This window comes from Procambarus clarkii, chromosome 17 (assembly GCF_040958095.1).
Source record: "Procambarus clarkii isolate CNS0578487 chromosome 17, FALCON_Pclarkii_2.0, whole genome shotgun sequence".
In the NCBI taxonomy this organism is placed as follows: Eukaryota; Metazoa; Arthropoda; class Malacostraca; order Decapoda; family Cambaridae; genus Procambarus; species Procambarus clarkii.
This window is the reverse complement of record NC_091166.1, coordinates 13,113,502-13,125,412: the sequence shown is the minus strand read 5'-3', so window position 1 is coordinate 13,125,412 and position 11,911 is coordinate 13,113,502. Positions and strand designations below refer to the sequence as shown.

General features: G+C 52.2%; 1 protein-coding gene across 1 annotated transcript; it reads right to left on the bottom strand.

Annotated features, from left to right (window-relative positions):
- Positions 1-9,123: 9,123 nt before the first annotated feature.
- On the bottom strand, positions 9,124-10,947 carry LOC138365576 (melanoma-associated antigen E1-like). Its single transcript, XM_069326052.1, has one exon. It carries the CDS (start codon positions 10,945-10,947, stop codon positions 9,124-9,126), a length of 1,824 nt encoding a protein of 607 aa, XP_069182153.1.
- Positions 10,948-11,911: the final 964 nt, after the last annotated feature.

The window sequence follows — 11,911 nt, the reverse complement described above, 5'->3', positions numbered from 1 at the left end:
ATATCTTTCTATAGATTTTGATATGAACATATAGTGGTAAATTATATGTAATATTATGCCAGTATTTGGAGGTTAGGCTATGTGCCCAGAAACTATTTATTTTCCATGTATTGATGATTGATTTATATACCATATATATGTCTATGTCCATTCAGTGAATAATCATTTGTGAGTACAGTGAATCATTGCGTTATCGCCCACGAGAGAAAGTACTGAAAACTCCCGTGTTAATATTTCATAATATATTGTTGGATAAATAACAGTGTAAGACCATTACAGTGAATCATTGTAGAATTGATTGTAGAAAGACTGTTTGAGCCTGAGTACAGTGTAACTAAGTAATTCGGTTTATTTGTGCCAATATAGAGTGTGCGAGTTCCTAGTAGTATTGGAGAATTTAAAGAAACCGCGCGCGTGAATCTAGCAAACAAGCAAATTTCGCGCGGAGAGTCCATTGCGATCAGCTGTTCTTGACACTTGATGAGGAGGGGAGAGTGTTGCCCTCTAGCGGTCGCATAATATCCGTGGGAATTTCCGGCCGAGTCAGGATCAGTTGATTTATGATTATTGTGTGGCCTTGCGACATCTTTCATACATTTTAAGTAAAATACAAAACTCTCTTTGTGTTTTTATCATCCCCTCCATTGATCTTGTGGCTATACTATACCTGTAAGCATAGAGTAATAACAATAAGTACCTGCCTGATTCCTGATCTTTGAGTGTGACCTTGCCAAGGCTACCACTGAATCCACCAGTCCACTGAGGGTGTTACTGGCCACCTTAAACACCAGTTGGCGATCTTGTGTTTAACCGTAGAGCCCTATTGTTGGGGAGGGCACACGACAGTCCATGTGATCGAGTCGTGTTCTCACTCTTTCTTAATAAGAGGCCGTTAAGATTGACTGGGAGACTCTCCTGGCGTGCAGTGGCGCCGTGAGGATCGAGGGAAGACCCGAAGGGCTACGGTGAGTTACCTTGAGCATAACTATTGCTCACCCCAGAGTAAGGGTAGAGAATAATAGAGAGGGTGAAACCCCCAACATTGGCGACCTTGCCAGGATATAGATCGGAGTAAAGGTTGCAGTGGTACTTGGCAGTGGTGTTAGAGATCAGGTGCAGGTTAACACTCATAGCACAAGATGGAGGATGATAAAGTAGCGAGGTTTATTGACTCTAGAGACGAACAGGTGCTGGAAGAGTGCACCAAGGCACAGTTACAGGCTATAGCGGATCATTTTGGAATAAAGCTGAAATCTGCCCGAGTTGGTGAAAGAAGACTAGAGATAATGGCTCAGCTCAAGGCTCGAGACGAAGCTTTGGGGGAGGAACGGCCCCAAACACCTGCCAGTGAGGGTGAACACCTGAGTATTGGTGGAAGCAGCAGGGGATCCAGCGGCAGCAGGCACAGCATTAAGCTGGAAATAATGAAGCTGCAGCTAGAAGCACAGCAGCGCAAAGAAGAGCGAGAAGCACAGCAGCGCAAAGAAGAGCGAGAAGCAGAAGCGCAGCTGAGGAGAGAAGAGGCACAGCAGCGCAAAGAAGAGCGAGAGGCACAGCAGCGCAAAGAAGAGCGAGAAGCACAACAGCGCAAAGAAGAGCAAGAGCGAGAAGCACACATGAAGCGTGAGGAGCGAGAAGCACAGACGAAGCGTGAGGAACGAGAAGCACAGCTGCGCCGGGAAGAGCAAGAGCGAGAAGCACAGCTGCGCCGGGAAGAGCAAGAACGAGAAGCACAGCTGCGCAGGGAAGAACGAGAGCAAGAAGTTAGGCTGAGACAAATGGAAATAGAAGCCAACCAGGAGGTGGAGCTGAAGCGAGCTGAACTGGGACTAGGTGCCCCTGCCCCGCCACAGGAAGACCGACGAGTGAGGGAACGAGACCTGCCGGTCTTTGTGCCTAGTGAAGCCGAAAGTTTCTTCGATCACTTTGAGAGAGTTGCTGCTATGAAGAGGTGGCCGAGGGCGGAGTGGGCGGAGTTGGTCCAAGGAAGGCTCACAGGGGAAGCTCGCCAAGCCTTCACTATGCTCGACTTCCAAGAATGCACTAACTACGATGCGGTAAAACGAGCTGTGCTCCGTTCCTTTAAGCTCACGCCAGAGTGTTACAGAAAGAGGTTTAGAGAATGTACCCGGTTGCCAGGAAAATCGTATGCGGAGACGGCGAGGGACATTGAAAGAAAGCTCCTTAAGTGGCTGGACTCTGAAGAAGCAAGGTCGGTCGAAGAGGTCAAGGAACTAATGGCCATGGAAAAGTTTATGTCCGTGCTCTCTCCTGAGATCAGGATGAGGGTAAAGGAGGCGGACATAAAGGACCTGAGGGTCGCAGCCGACCGGGCCGACATGTTAGAAGAAGCACTACGCCCACGCCGAGAGGGACAGAACCGACCACCCGCATACGTCGGAAACGATCGGAGTTATAGAAGGACGGATGGATGGAGGACAGGAACGAGTTCTCCCAAATCCCACCTCTCAAGTTGGAACACCCGAGGATCAAAAGGTGCTATAGAGCCGATAGGGGAGAACCAAGCTGAGAGCTCGGGAACTGTTACTGCAGGGAAAGAAACGACAAGTGAGGCGGGAAAGACACAGGGTGTGACGGTCTCTGGAGGCAATGCTAAGGCGAGCGGTGGCGGATGGTCTCCGCCGAGGGGCCGCTGCTACAACTGCGGAATACCCGGACACGTCGCGCGGGAGTGCAGACGCCCTAAGCAGCGGGGACACGTTGCTTTAGTGATGTTCGAGGACCAGAGGGCCGAGGGAGTGCGGGATGAACCCGTGCTGAATGGGGAGAAGAAAGTTCACCCATTCATGTGTCAAGGAACCGTAAGGATGGGGGTCGCAGACCCCATCCCCGTGAAGATGCTAAGAGACACCGGGGCTGACTTTACCCTGGTAAGTGAAACCCTGTTCCCCGAGGGTTACGAAAGTACCAGTGTGGGGGTGGCTAGTGTGACCACTGTGGGAGGCCCAGTGAGGATGCCCCTACACCAGGTAACTTTAGATTCCGAATATGGCTGCCAGACCCTAGAGGTGGGAGTCTGTACATCAATGCCCAAGATGGAGGCACAGGTCATCTTGGGGAATGACGCGTGTGGAGGATACGTCCTCCCGCATCTCATGAAAGGCGAAGAGTGCCCAGAACAACACGAGGAGACAGGCGAAGATTCGAAAGTCTGTGGGGACGAGAAGGGAATCGCACCGGTGGCGATCCCGGTTTGTACTGTGACACCGAGACAACGCGAAGAACCAGGAGGTTGTGGATCTGATGGGGCTGAGGAGTCGACTGACAGCCTGGGAACAGATCACCTCTGCGTAGGACCCAGAGAACGAGTGGAGGGCGAGAGTAGCCCGAATGGTGAGTTGCAGGTGACACTCACCAGTTCTCCAGGGGTAAGCCGCACTCGTCTCGGAGAGTTACAGCAGGAGGAGTTCCCCGAATTGGTTAGTAAGGCCGAAGGAGGACGTGTGGGTCCTGAGAAGGCTTACTTTCCATTTATCTATATTATATATGCCATGCTATTCATGCTGAAGGAACGATGGACACTAGGAGCGACCGTGGGAACGGTGAATAAATATGTCCAGAAGTTCAAAGAACGTCTCACTAGAGCGAAGAAACTGGCTAGGAAACTCCTGAAGAAGGCGCAACGTAAGATGTCGGAGTGGTACGACAGGAGAGCTGCGCAGAGGGATTTTCAGGCCGGATCCAAAGTAATGATTGTGCTGCCAGGTAAAGGTAGAGTGACCAGGTCGCGGTTCAAGAGACCATACCGAGTGCTGCGATGGTTGGGTCCAGTGTCGTACGAGATTGGGAAGCCGGATGGACCCCGGAAGAAACAGGTGTGTCACGCAGGCCGGCTGAGACCTCTCTTCAATGTGGAAGGAAGAGCCGCCAAGCAGGACGGAACGAATACCCGAGAAACCCAGCGGAAGACGGGTCTGAGTGTACCGAGGGACCGAGAACTCCCGGAGGAGGAAAGTAAGTGGTCCAGGGCGGACGGCACCAGTCTCACCCGCACTGAGAGTCTGACAAGGATCAAGGTCAAGCACATCAAGGGGAAGGACAACGTAGTAGCGGATGCCCTATCCCGCATCCACTAACCAGACATGACTCTTATTTTAAGGGGAGGGGTATGTGACGGAGTTCCCCCCCTTATAATTCTCCCACGCCTGCAGTAAGAGTCATGTCTACTTTTCCCAAGCGTTCTCTACGTTGCAGGCTACAATTTGATATATGGGAGAGAGTGAAGTGTTCTCGGAGAGCCGAGAAATTTGTGAAATAGTAATATTTTGGCCTGTGGTTTAGGCCCTTTAGGGAGCCAAGATGGCGCTGGCTTCCCTGATCTCCCGCCAAAACCGTGTGACGTCAGTGGCACCGGATTGGTCACCGACAGCAATGTGGCACCGGGAGCCAATGAAAACCTCCCGTGGCGAAAGTGACGTCACGAAGGAAGGGGGTCCGGCCAGCGCGCCGAGCTGGCGCCAGCAGTCAGACACGACACGTCATAGAGGTCGGACGTGCGACGAGTGGTCCTGTCTGTCGGACAGCTGTTTCCCACTACCGTGGATTTACGCGTCACCTGAAGTCCGCCAGTACTCTGAGAAGTCTTCCCTAGTTCATGTGTTGAACCAGAAGAGGGAATTGACGGTTATTTGAGCAACAAGTGCTCCAGTCAGGTACTGTGCCAGTAGCAGTGAAGCCGTGCAGTGACGTATGTTGACGTCTGTGGCAATTCACCAGTTCGTGACAGCGTAGTGGCTGACAGAGCCACTGGGTAGCTGAGGAAGAGAGGACTATTTGGGGAAACCGAACGACTGTAGCTGAGACGTAGGCGACAGCCGTTGCTGGGAGAAGACGACGGCCAGGAGACCGACTCCAACCTTCAAGAAGTCAAGAAGGAGGACGGACCTGCAGTGAGGAGGCACGGAGACGACGCGCTAAACGGTGGGACGACGAGAGGCTCTGGTAGGACACGACGACGTGTAGTGTGGGGGCGTTCCCGACACGAGGACCAGGAGCTACATCTCGACTCTCATCGGAGGATAGGGTGAAGTAGGTGGTTCTAGTTCCCTCCCCATTCCCCTTTAGTTAGCTATGTTATTTGGCTATATTTTCTAGCCTGAGGATTTTATATGTCGTGAGCAAGTCTCACCCATGTCATGGTAAAGCACCAGTGTGCTAGACAGTACTATCAAGAGTGCTTGTAATATTCATGTTGATTATTGGTGTGTACAGACACCAAGAACCAGTGATAAATTTACTGTGTTGTGTATATCTTTCTATAGATTTTGATATGAACATATAGTGGTAAATTATATGTAATATTATGCCAGTATTTGGAGGTTAGGCTATGTGTCCAGAAACTATTTATTTTCCATGTATTGATGATTGATTTATATACCATATATATGTCTATGTCCATTCAGTGAATAATCATTTGTGAGTACAGTGAATCATTGCGTTATCGCCCACGAGAGAAAGTACTGAAAACTCCCGTGTTAATATTTCATAATATATTGTTGGATAAATAACAGTGTAAGACCATTACAGTGAATCATTGTAGAATTGATTGTAGAAAGACTGTTTGAGCCTGAGTACAGTGTAACTAAGTAATTCGGTTTATTTGTGCCAATATAGAGTGTGCGAGTTCCTAGTAGTATTGGAGAATTTAAAGAAACCGCGCGCGTGAATCTAGCAAACAAGCAAATTTCGCGCGGAGAGTCCATTGCGATCAGCTGTTCTTGACACTTGATGAGGAGGGGAGAGTGTTGCCCTCTAGCGGTCGCATAATATCCGTGGGAATTTCCGGCCGAGTCAGGATCAGTTGATTTATGATTATTGTGTGGCCTTGCGACATCTTTCATACATTTTAAGTAAAATACAAAACTCTCTTTGTGTTTTTATCATCCCCTCCATTGATCTTGTGGCTATACTATACCTGTAAGCATAGAGTAATAACAATAAGTACCTGCCTGATTCCTGATCTTTGAGTGTGACCTTGCCAAGGCTACCACTGAATACACCAGTCCACTGAGGGTGTTACTGGCCACCTTAAACACCAGTTGGCGATCTTGTGTTTAACCGTAGAGCCCTATTGTTGGGGAGGGCACACGACAGTCGATGTGATCGAGTCGTGTTCTCACTCTTTCTTAATAAGAGGCCGTTAAGATTGACTGGGAGACTCTCCTGGCGTGCAGTGGCGCCGTGAGGATCGAGGGAAGACCCGCAGGGCTACGGTGAGTTACCTTGAGCATAACTATTGCTCACCCCAGAGTAAGGGTAGAGAATAATAGAGAGGGTGAAACCCCCAACAATATACATATATACATACATATATACACACACACATGCATTCACATTCATTTGTCTCTTTTACTCTGACAGGGTGAGATAGCTGATAGAGAAACTAGTGTGCAATTAAGCACTTAATCACTGAAGGTGATTAAGGTGCTTTTACAAGCTCAGGTTATATAGTTATACAGGTTTATCCCAGTCCAAAAAGTGGAAAATTAGAAGCAACAGAAGAATCCGTGGTTCAACCAGGAATGTGCGGCAGCAAAGCAATTGAGTAAAAGAACATGGCGAAACTACAGGAAAAACAGAACACCAGAGAGCAGGGAGAGATACCAGAGAGCCAGAAATGAGTTCATCAGAGTGAGGAGAGAAGCAGAGAGGCAGTACGAAAATCACATCGCGAGTAAAGCTAAAACCCAACCAAAACTGCTCCACAGCCACATCAGGAGGAAAACAACAGTGAAGGAACAAGTGATGAAACTGAGAAAAGGGGATAACAGATACACAGAGAACGACAAAGAGGTGTGTGAGGAACTCAACAAGAGATTCCAAGAGGTCTTCACAATAGAAGAAAGAGAGGTCCCTGCACTAATTGAGGAGGCAAACCGAACAACCTTGGAGGAAATTTACATCACCAGTGATGAGGTCAAAAGGAATCTGTTGGAGCTGAATGTGTCAAAGGCTGTTGGGCCTGACAGAATCTCACTGTGGATTCTAAAAGAAGGTGCAGAAGCACTAAGTGTGCCACTCTCTATGGTGTATAACAGGTCACTGGAAACGGGAGACCTTCCGAAAAGCTGGAAGACAGCTTATGTGGTCCCAATTTACAAAAAGGGTGACAGGCAAGAGGCACTGAACTACAGGCCAGTTTCTCTAACTTGTGTACAATGCAAGGAGATGGAGAAGATTGTGAGGAGAAGGCTTGTAGAGCATCTGGAGGGAAACAGCTTTGTAACACACCATCAGCATGGGTTCAGAGATGGTAAATCGTGCCTCACAGGCCTAATAGAATTCTATGACCATGCAACACAAATTAGGCAGAAAAGAGAAGGGGTGGGCAGACTGCATTTTCTTGCACTGTCAGAAAGCCTTTGACACAGTTCCTCACAAAAGGCTGTTAAAAGAGTTGAAGCAGCAGGCAGGAGTAAAAGATAACGTGCTCCAGGGGATAAAGAAGAATCTAAGCAATAGGAAACAGCGAGTAACTGTGAGGGGAAGAGACATCAGAGTGGCGAGATGTCACCAGCAGGGTTCCACAGGGCTCTGTACTCGGACGCATCCTGTTTCAAGTATATGTAAACGACCTTCCAGAAAGTATAGACTCATTCCTCTCAATGTTTGCTGATGATGCAAAAATTATGAGAAGAATCCAAAAAGGTGAAGATAGACAGAGACTGCAAGACTACCTGGACAAACTGGAGGAATGGTCTAGAAAATGGTTGTTAAAGTTCAACTCAGGAAAGTGTAAAGTAATGAAATTAGGCGAAGGGAGCAGAAGGTTGAACATATGGTACCATCTGGTACCATGTGTTCTGCAATCCTGCAAGAGGCAAATAGAGAGAAAAATCAGGGGGGCGATATGACACCGAACCTGTCCCCAAAGGCCCACATCAAAAGAATATCATCAGCGGCATATGCTAGATTAGCCAATATAAGAACTGCCTTAAGAAACTTGTGTAAGGAATCGTTCAGGACCCCGTATACCACTTATGTAAGACCAATCCTGGAGTATGCAGCTCCAGCCTGGAGTCCATACCTAGTTAAACACAAGACGAAGTTAGAGAAGTTGCAGAGGTATACCACCAGACTCGTCCCGGAACTGAGAGGAATGAGTTACGAGGAAAGACTAATGGAGCTGAACCTCACAACCCTAGAAAACAGAAGAGTAAGGGGAGACATCATAACCACCTACAAAATTCTCAGGGGAATTGACAGAGTGGACAGAGAAAAACTCTTTAGCGCGGGTGGAATACGAACAAGGGGCCGCAGTTGGAAACTTAGTACCCAGATGAGCCACAGAGACGTTAGAAAGAATTTTTTCAGTGTCAGGGTAGTTAACAAATGGAATGCATTAAGTAATGTTGTAGTATAGGCAGACACTATACACAGTTTCAAATGTAGATATGATAGAGCCCAGTAGGCTCAGGAATATGTACACCAGTTGATTGACAGTTGAGAGGCGGGACCAAAAAGCCAGAGCTCAACCCCCGCAAGCACAACTAGGTGAGTACATGTACACAAACATGCACACACTGACAGGTGGACAAAGACAAACTCCCTCGGTCGCTGCTGGGCTGCAGATCCTATCCCCTGGTCGCTGGTGGGCTGCAGATCCTATCCCCTGGTCGCTGGTGGGCTGCAGATCCTATCCCCTGGTCGCTGGTAGGCTGCAGATCCTATCCCCTGGTCGCTGGTGGGCTGCAGATCCTATCCCCCGGTCGCTGGTGGGCTGCAGATCCTATCCCCGGGTCTCTGCTGGGCTGCAGATCCTCTCCCCGGGTCGCTGCTGGGCTGCAGATCCTCTCCCCGGGTCGCTGCTGGGCTGCAGATCCTCTCCCCCGGTCTCTGCTTGGCAGCAGATCCTATCTCCACTGGTCTCTGCTGGGCAGCAGATCCTCTCCCCCGGTCGCTGCTGGGCTGCAGATCCTCTCCCCCGGTCGCTGCATGGTTGCAGATCCTCTTCCCCGGTCGCTGCTGGGCTGCAGATCCTCTTCCCGGGTCTCTGCTGGGCTCCAGATCCTCTCCCCTGGTCGCTGCTGGGCTGCAGATCCTCTCCCCGGGTCGCTGCTGGGCTGCAGATCCTCTCCCCCGGTCTCTGCTTGGCAGCAGATCCTATCTCCACTGGTCTCTGCTGGGCAGCAGATCCTCTCCCCCGGTCGCTGCTGGGCTGCAGATCCTCTCCCCCGGTCGCTGCATGGTTGCAGATCCTCTTCCCCGGTCGCTGCTGGGCTGCAGATCCTCTCCCCGGGTCTCTGCTGGGCTGCAGATCCTCTCCCCGGGTCGCTGCTGGGCTGCAGATCCTCTTCCCGGGTCTCTGCTGGGCTCCAGATCCTCTCCCCGGGTCGCAGCTGGGCTGCAGATCCTCTCCCCCGGTCGCTGCATGGTTGCAGATCCTCTTCCCCGGTCGCTGCTGGACTGCAGATCCTCTCCCCGGGTCTCTGCTGGGCTGCAGATCCTCTCTCCACTGGTCTCTGCTGGGCAGCAGATCCTCTCCCCCGGTCGCTGCTGGGCTGCAGATCTTCTCCCCCGGTCGCTGCATGGTTGCAGATCCTCTTCCCCGGTCGCTGCTGGGCAGCAGATCCTCTCCCCCGGTCGCTGCTGGGCTGCAGATCTTCTCCCCCGGTCGCTGCATGGTTGCAGATCCTCTTCCCCGGTCGCTGCTGGGCTGCAGATCTTCTCCCCCGGTCGCTGCATGGTTGCAGATCCTCTTCCCCGGTCGCTGCAGGGCAGCAGATCCTCTCCCCCGGTCGCTGCTGGGCTGCAGATCTTCTCCCCCGGTCGCTGCATGGTTGCAGAACCTCTCCCCCGGTCACTGCATGGTTGCAGATCCTCTCTCCACTGGTCTCTGCTGGGCAGCAGATCCTCTCCCTCGGTCGCTGCTGGGCTGCAGATCTTCTCCCCCGGTCGCTGCATGGTTGCAGATCCTCTTCCCCGGTCGCTGCTGGGCAGCAGATCCTCTCCCCCGGTCGCTGCTGGGCTGCAGATCTTCTCCCCCGGTCGCTGCATGGTTGCAGATCCTCTTCCCCGGTCGCTGCTGGGCAGCAGATCCTCTCCCCCGGTCGCTGCTGGGCTGCAGATCTTCTCCCCCGGTCGCTGCATGGTTGCAGATCCTCTTCCCCGGTCGCTGCTGGGCAGCAGATTCTCTCCCCCGGTCGCTGCTGGGCTGCAGATCTTCTCCCCCAGTCGCTGCATGGTTGCAGATCCTCTTCCCCGGTCGCTGCTGGGCAGCAGATCCTCTCCCCCGGTCGCTGCTGGGCTGCAGATCTTCTCCCCCGGTCGCTGCATGGTTGCAGATCCTCTTCCCCGGTCGCTGCTGGGCAGCAGATCCTCTCCTCCGGTCGCTGCTGGGCTGCAGATCTTCTCCCCCGGTCGCTGCATGGTTGCAGATCCTCTTCCCCGGTCGCTGCTGGGCAGCAGATCCTCTCCCCCGGTCGCTGCTGGGCTGCAGATCTTCTCCCCCGGTCGCTGCATGGTTGCAGATCCTCTTCCCCGGTCGCTGCTGGGCAGCAGATTCTCTCCCCCGGTCGCTGCTGGGCTGCAGATCTTCTCCCCCAGTCGCTGCATGGTTGCAGATCCTCTTCCCCGGTCGCTGCTGGGCAGCAGATCCTCTCCCCCGGTCGCTGCTGGGCTGCAGATCTTCTCCCCCAGTCGCTGCATGGTTGCAGATCCTCTTCCCCGGTCGCTGCTGGGCAGCAGATCCTCTCCCCCGGTCGCTGCTGGGCTGCAGATCTTCTCCCCCGGTCGCTGCATGGTTGCAGATCCTCTTCCCCGGTCGCTGCTGGGCAGCAGATCCTCTCCTCCGGTCGCTGCTGGGCTGCAGATCTTCTCCCCCGGTCGCTGCATGGTTGCAGATCCTCTTCCCCGGTCGCTGCTGGGCAGCAGATCCTCTCCTCCGGTCGCTGCTGGGCTGCAGATCTTCTCCCCCGGTCGCTGCATGGTTGCAGATCCTCTTCCCCGGTCGCTGCTGGGCAGCAGATCCTCTCCTCCGGTCGCTGCTGGGCTGCAGATTTTCTTTCCCGGTCGCTGGTGTGCTGCAGATCCTCTCCTTCGGACGCTGGATGGCTGCAGATCCTCTCCCCAGGTCGGTGCTGGGCTGCAGATCCTCTCCTTCGATCACTGAATTGCTGCAGATCCTCTCCTTCGATCACTGGATTGCTGCAGATCCTCTCCCCCCGGTCGCTGCTGGGCTGCATATCCTCTCCTTCGGTCGCTGGTGGGCTGCAGATCCTCTCCCCCGGTCGCTGCTGGGCTGCAGATCCTCTCCCCGGGTCGCTGCTGGGCTGCAGATCCTCTTCCCAGGTCGCTGGTGGGCTGCAGATCCTCTCCACAGGGCGCTGCTAGGTTGCAGATCCTCTCCCCCTGGTCGCTGCAGATCCTTATAGTTTTCATAGAGCAGTTATAATAATGTGATTAGGTTGGCGAAGCTGGATGTTGTATGGTGAAAAATTAATGGGTTGTTGTGAAAATGTTGTGGGTGTCGGTGAAGATGTTGTGGGTGTTGGTGAAGATGTTGTGGGTGTTGGTGAAGATGTTGTGGGTGTTGGTGAAGATGTTCTGGATTGTGGTGAAAATGCTGTTGGCTGAGGTGAAGATGTTTTGGTTAGTGAAGATGCTGCTGGGGGTTGTGTGATGTTTTGGGTGGCGAAGATGATGCTTGGGGTTGAGAGAAGATAATATGGTTGGTGATGAAGATGCTGGAGAGTTGTGTGAAGAAGTTGTGGGTTGTTGTGAAGATGTTGTTGGTGGGTGAGTGAAGATGATATTGGTTGTTGTGAAGATGCTGCTGGGTATTGTGTGGTGAAGATAATATGGGTTGTGGTAAGGATGCTGCTGGTGGTTGTGAGGAAAAGAAGCTTCTTGGTCTATGTAGTGAACATGCTGCTGGAGGTATGTGCTGAAG

What these genes read in the sequence shown, in the direction of transcription:
- LOC138365576 (XM_069326052.1), bottom strand. Translation starts at nt 10,947, where the DNA reads ATGCAGCGACCGGGGGAGAAGATCTGCAGCCCAGCAGCGACCGGAGGA.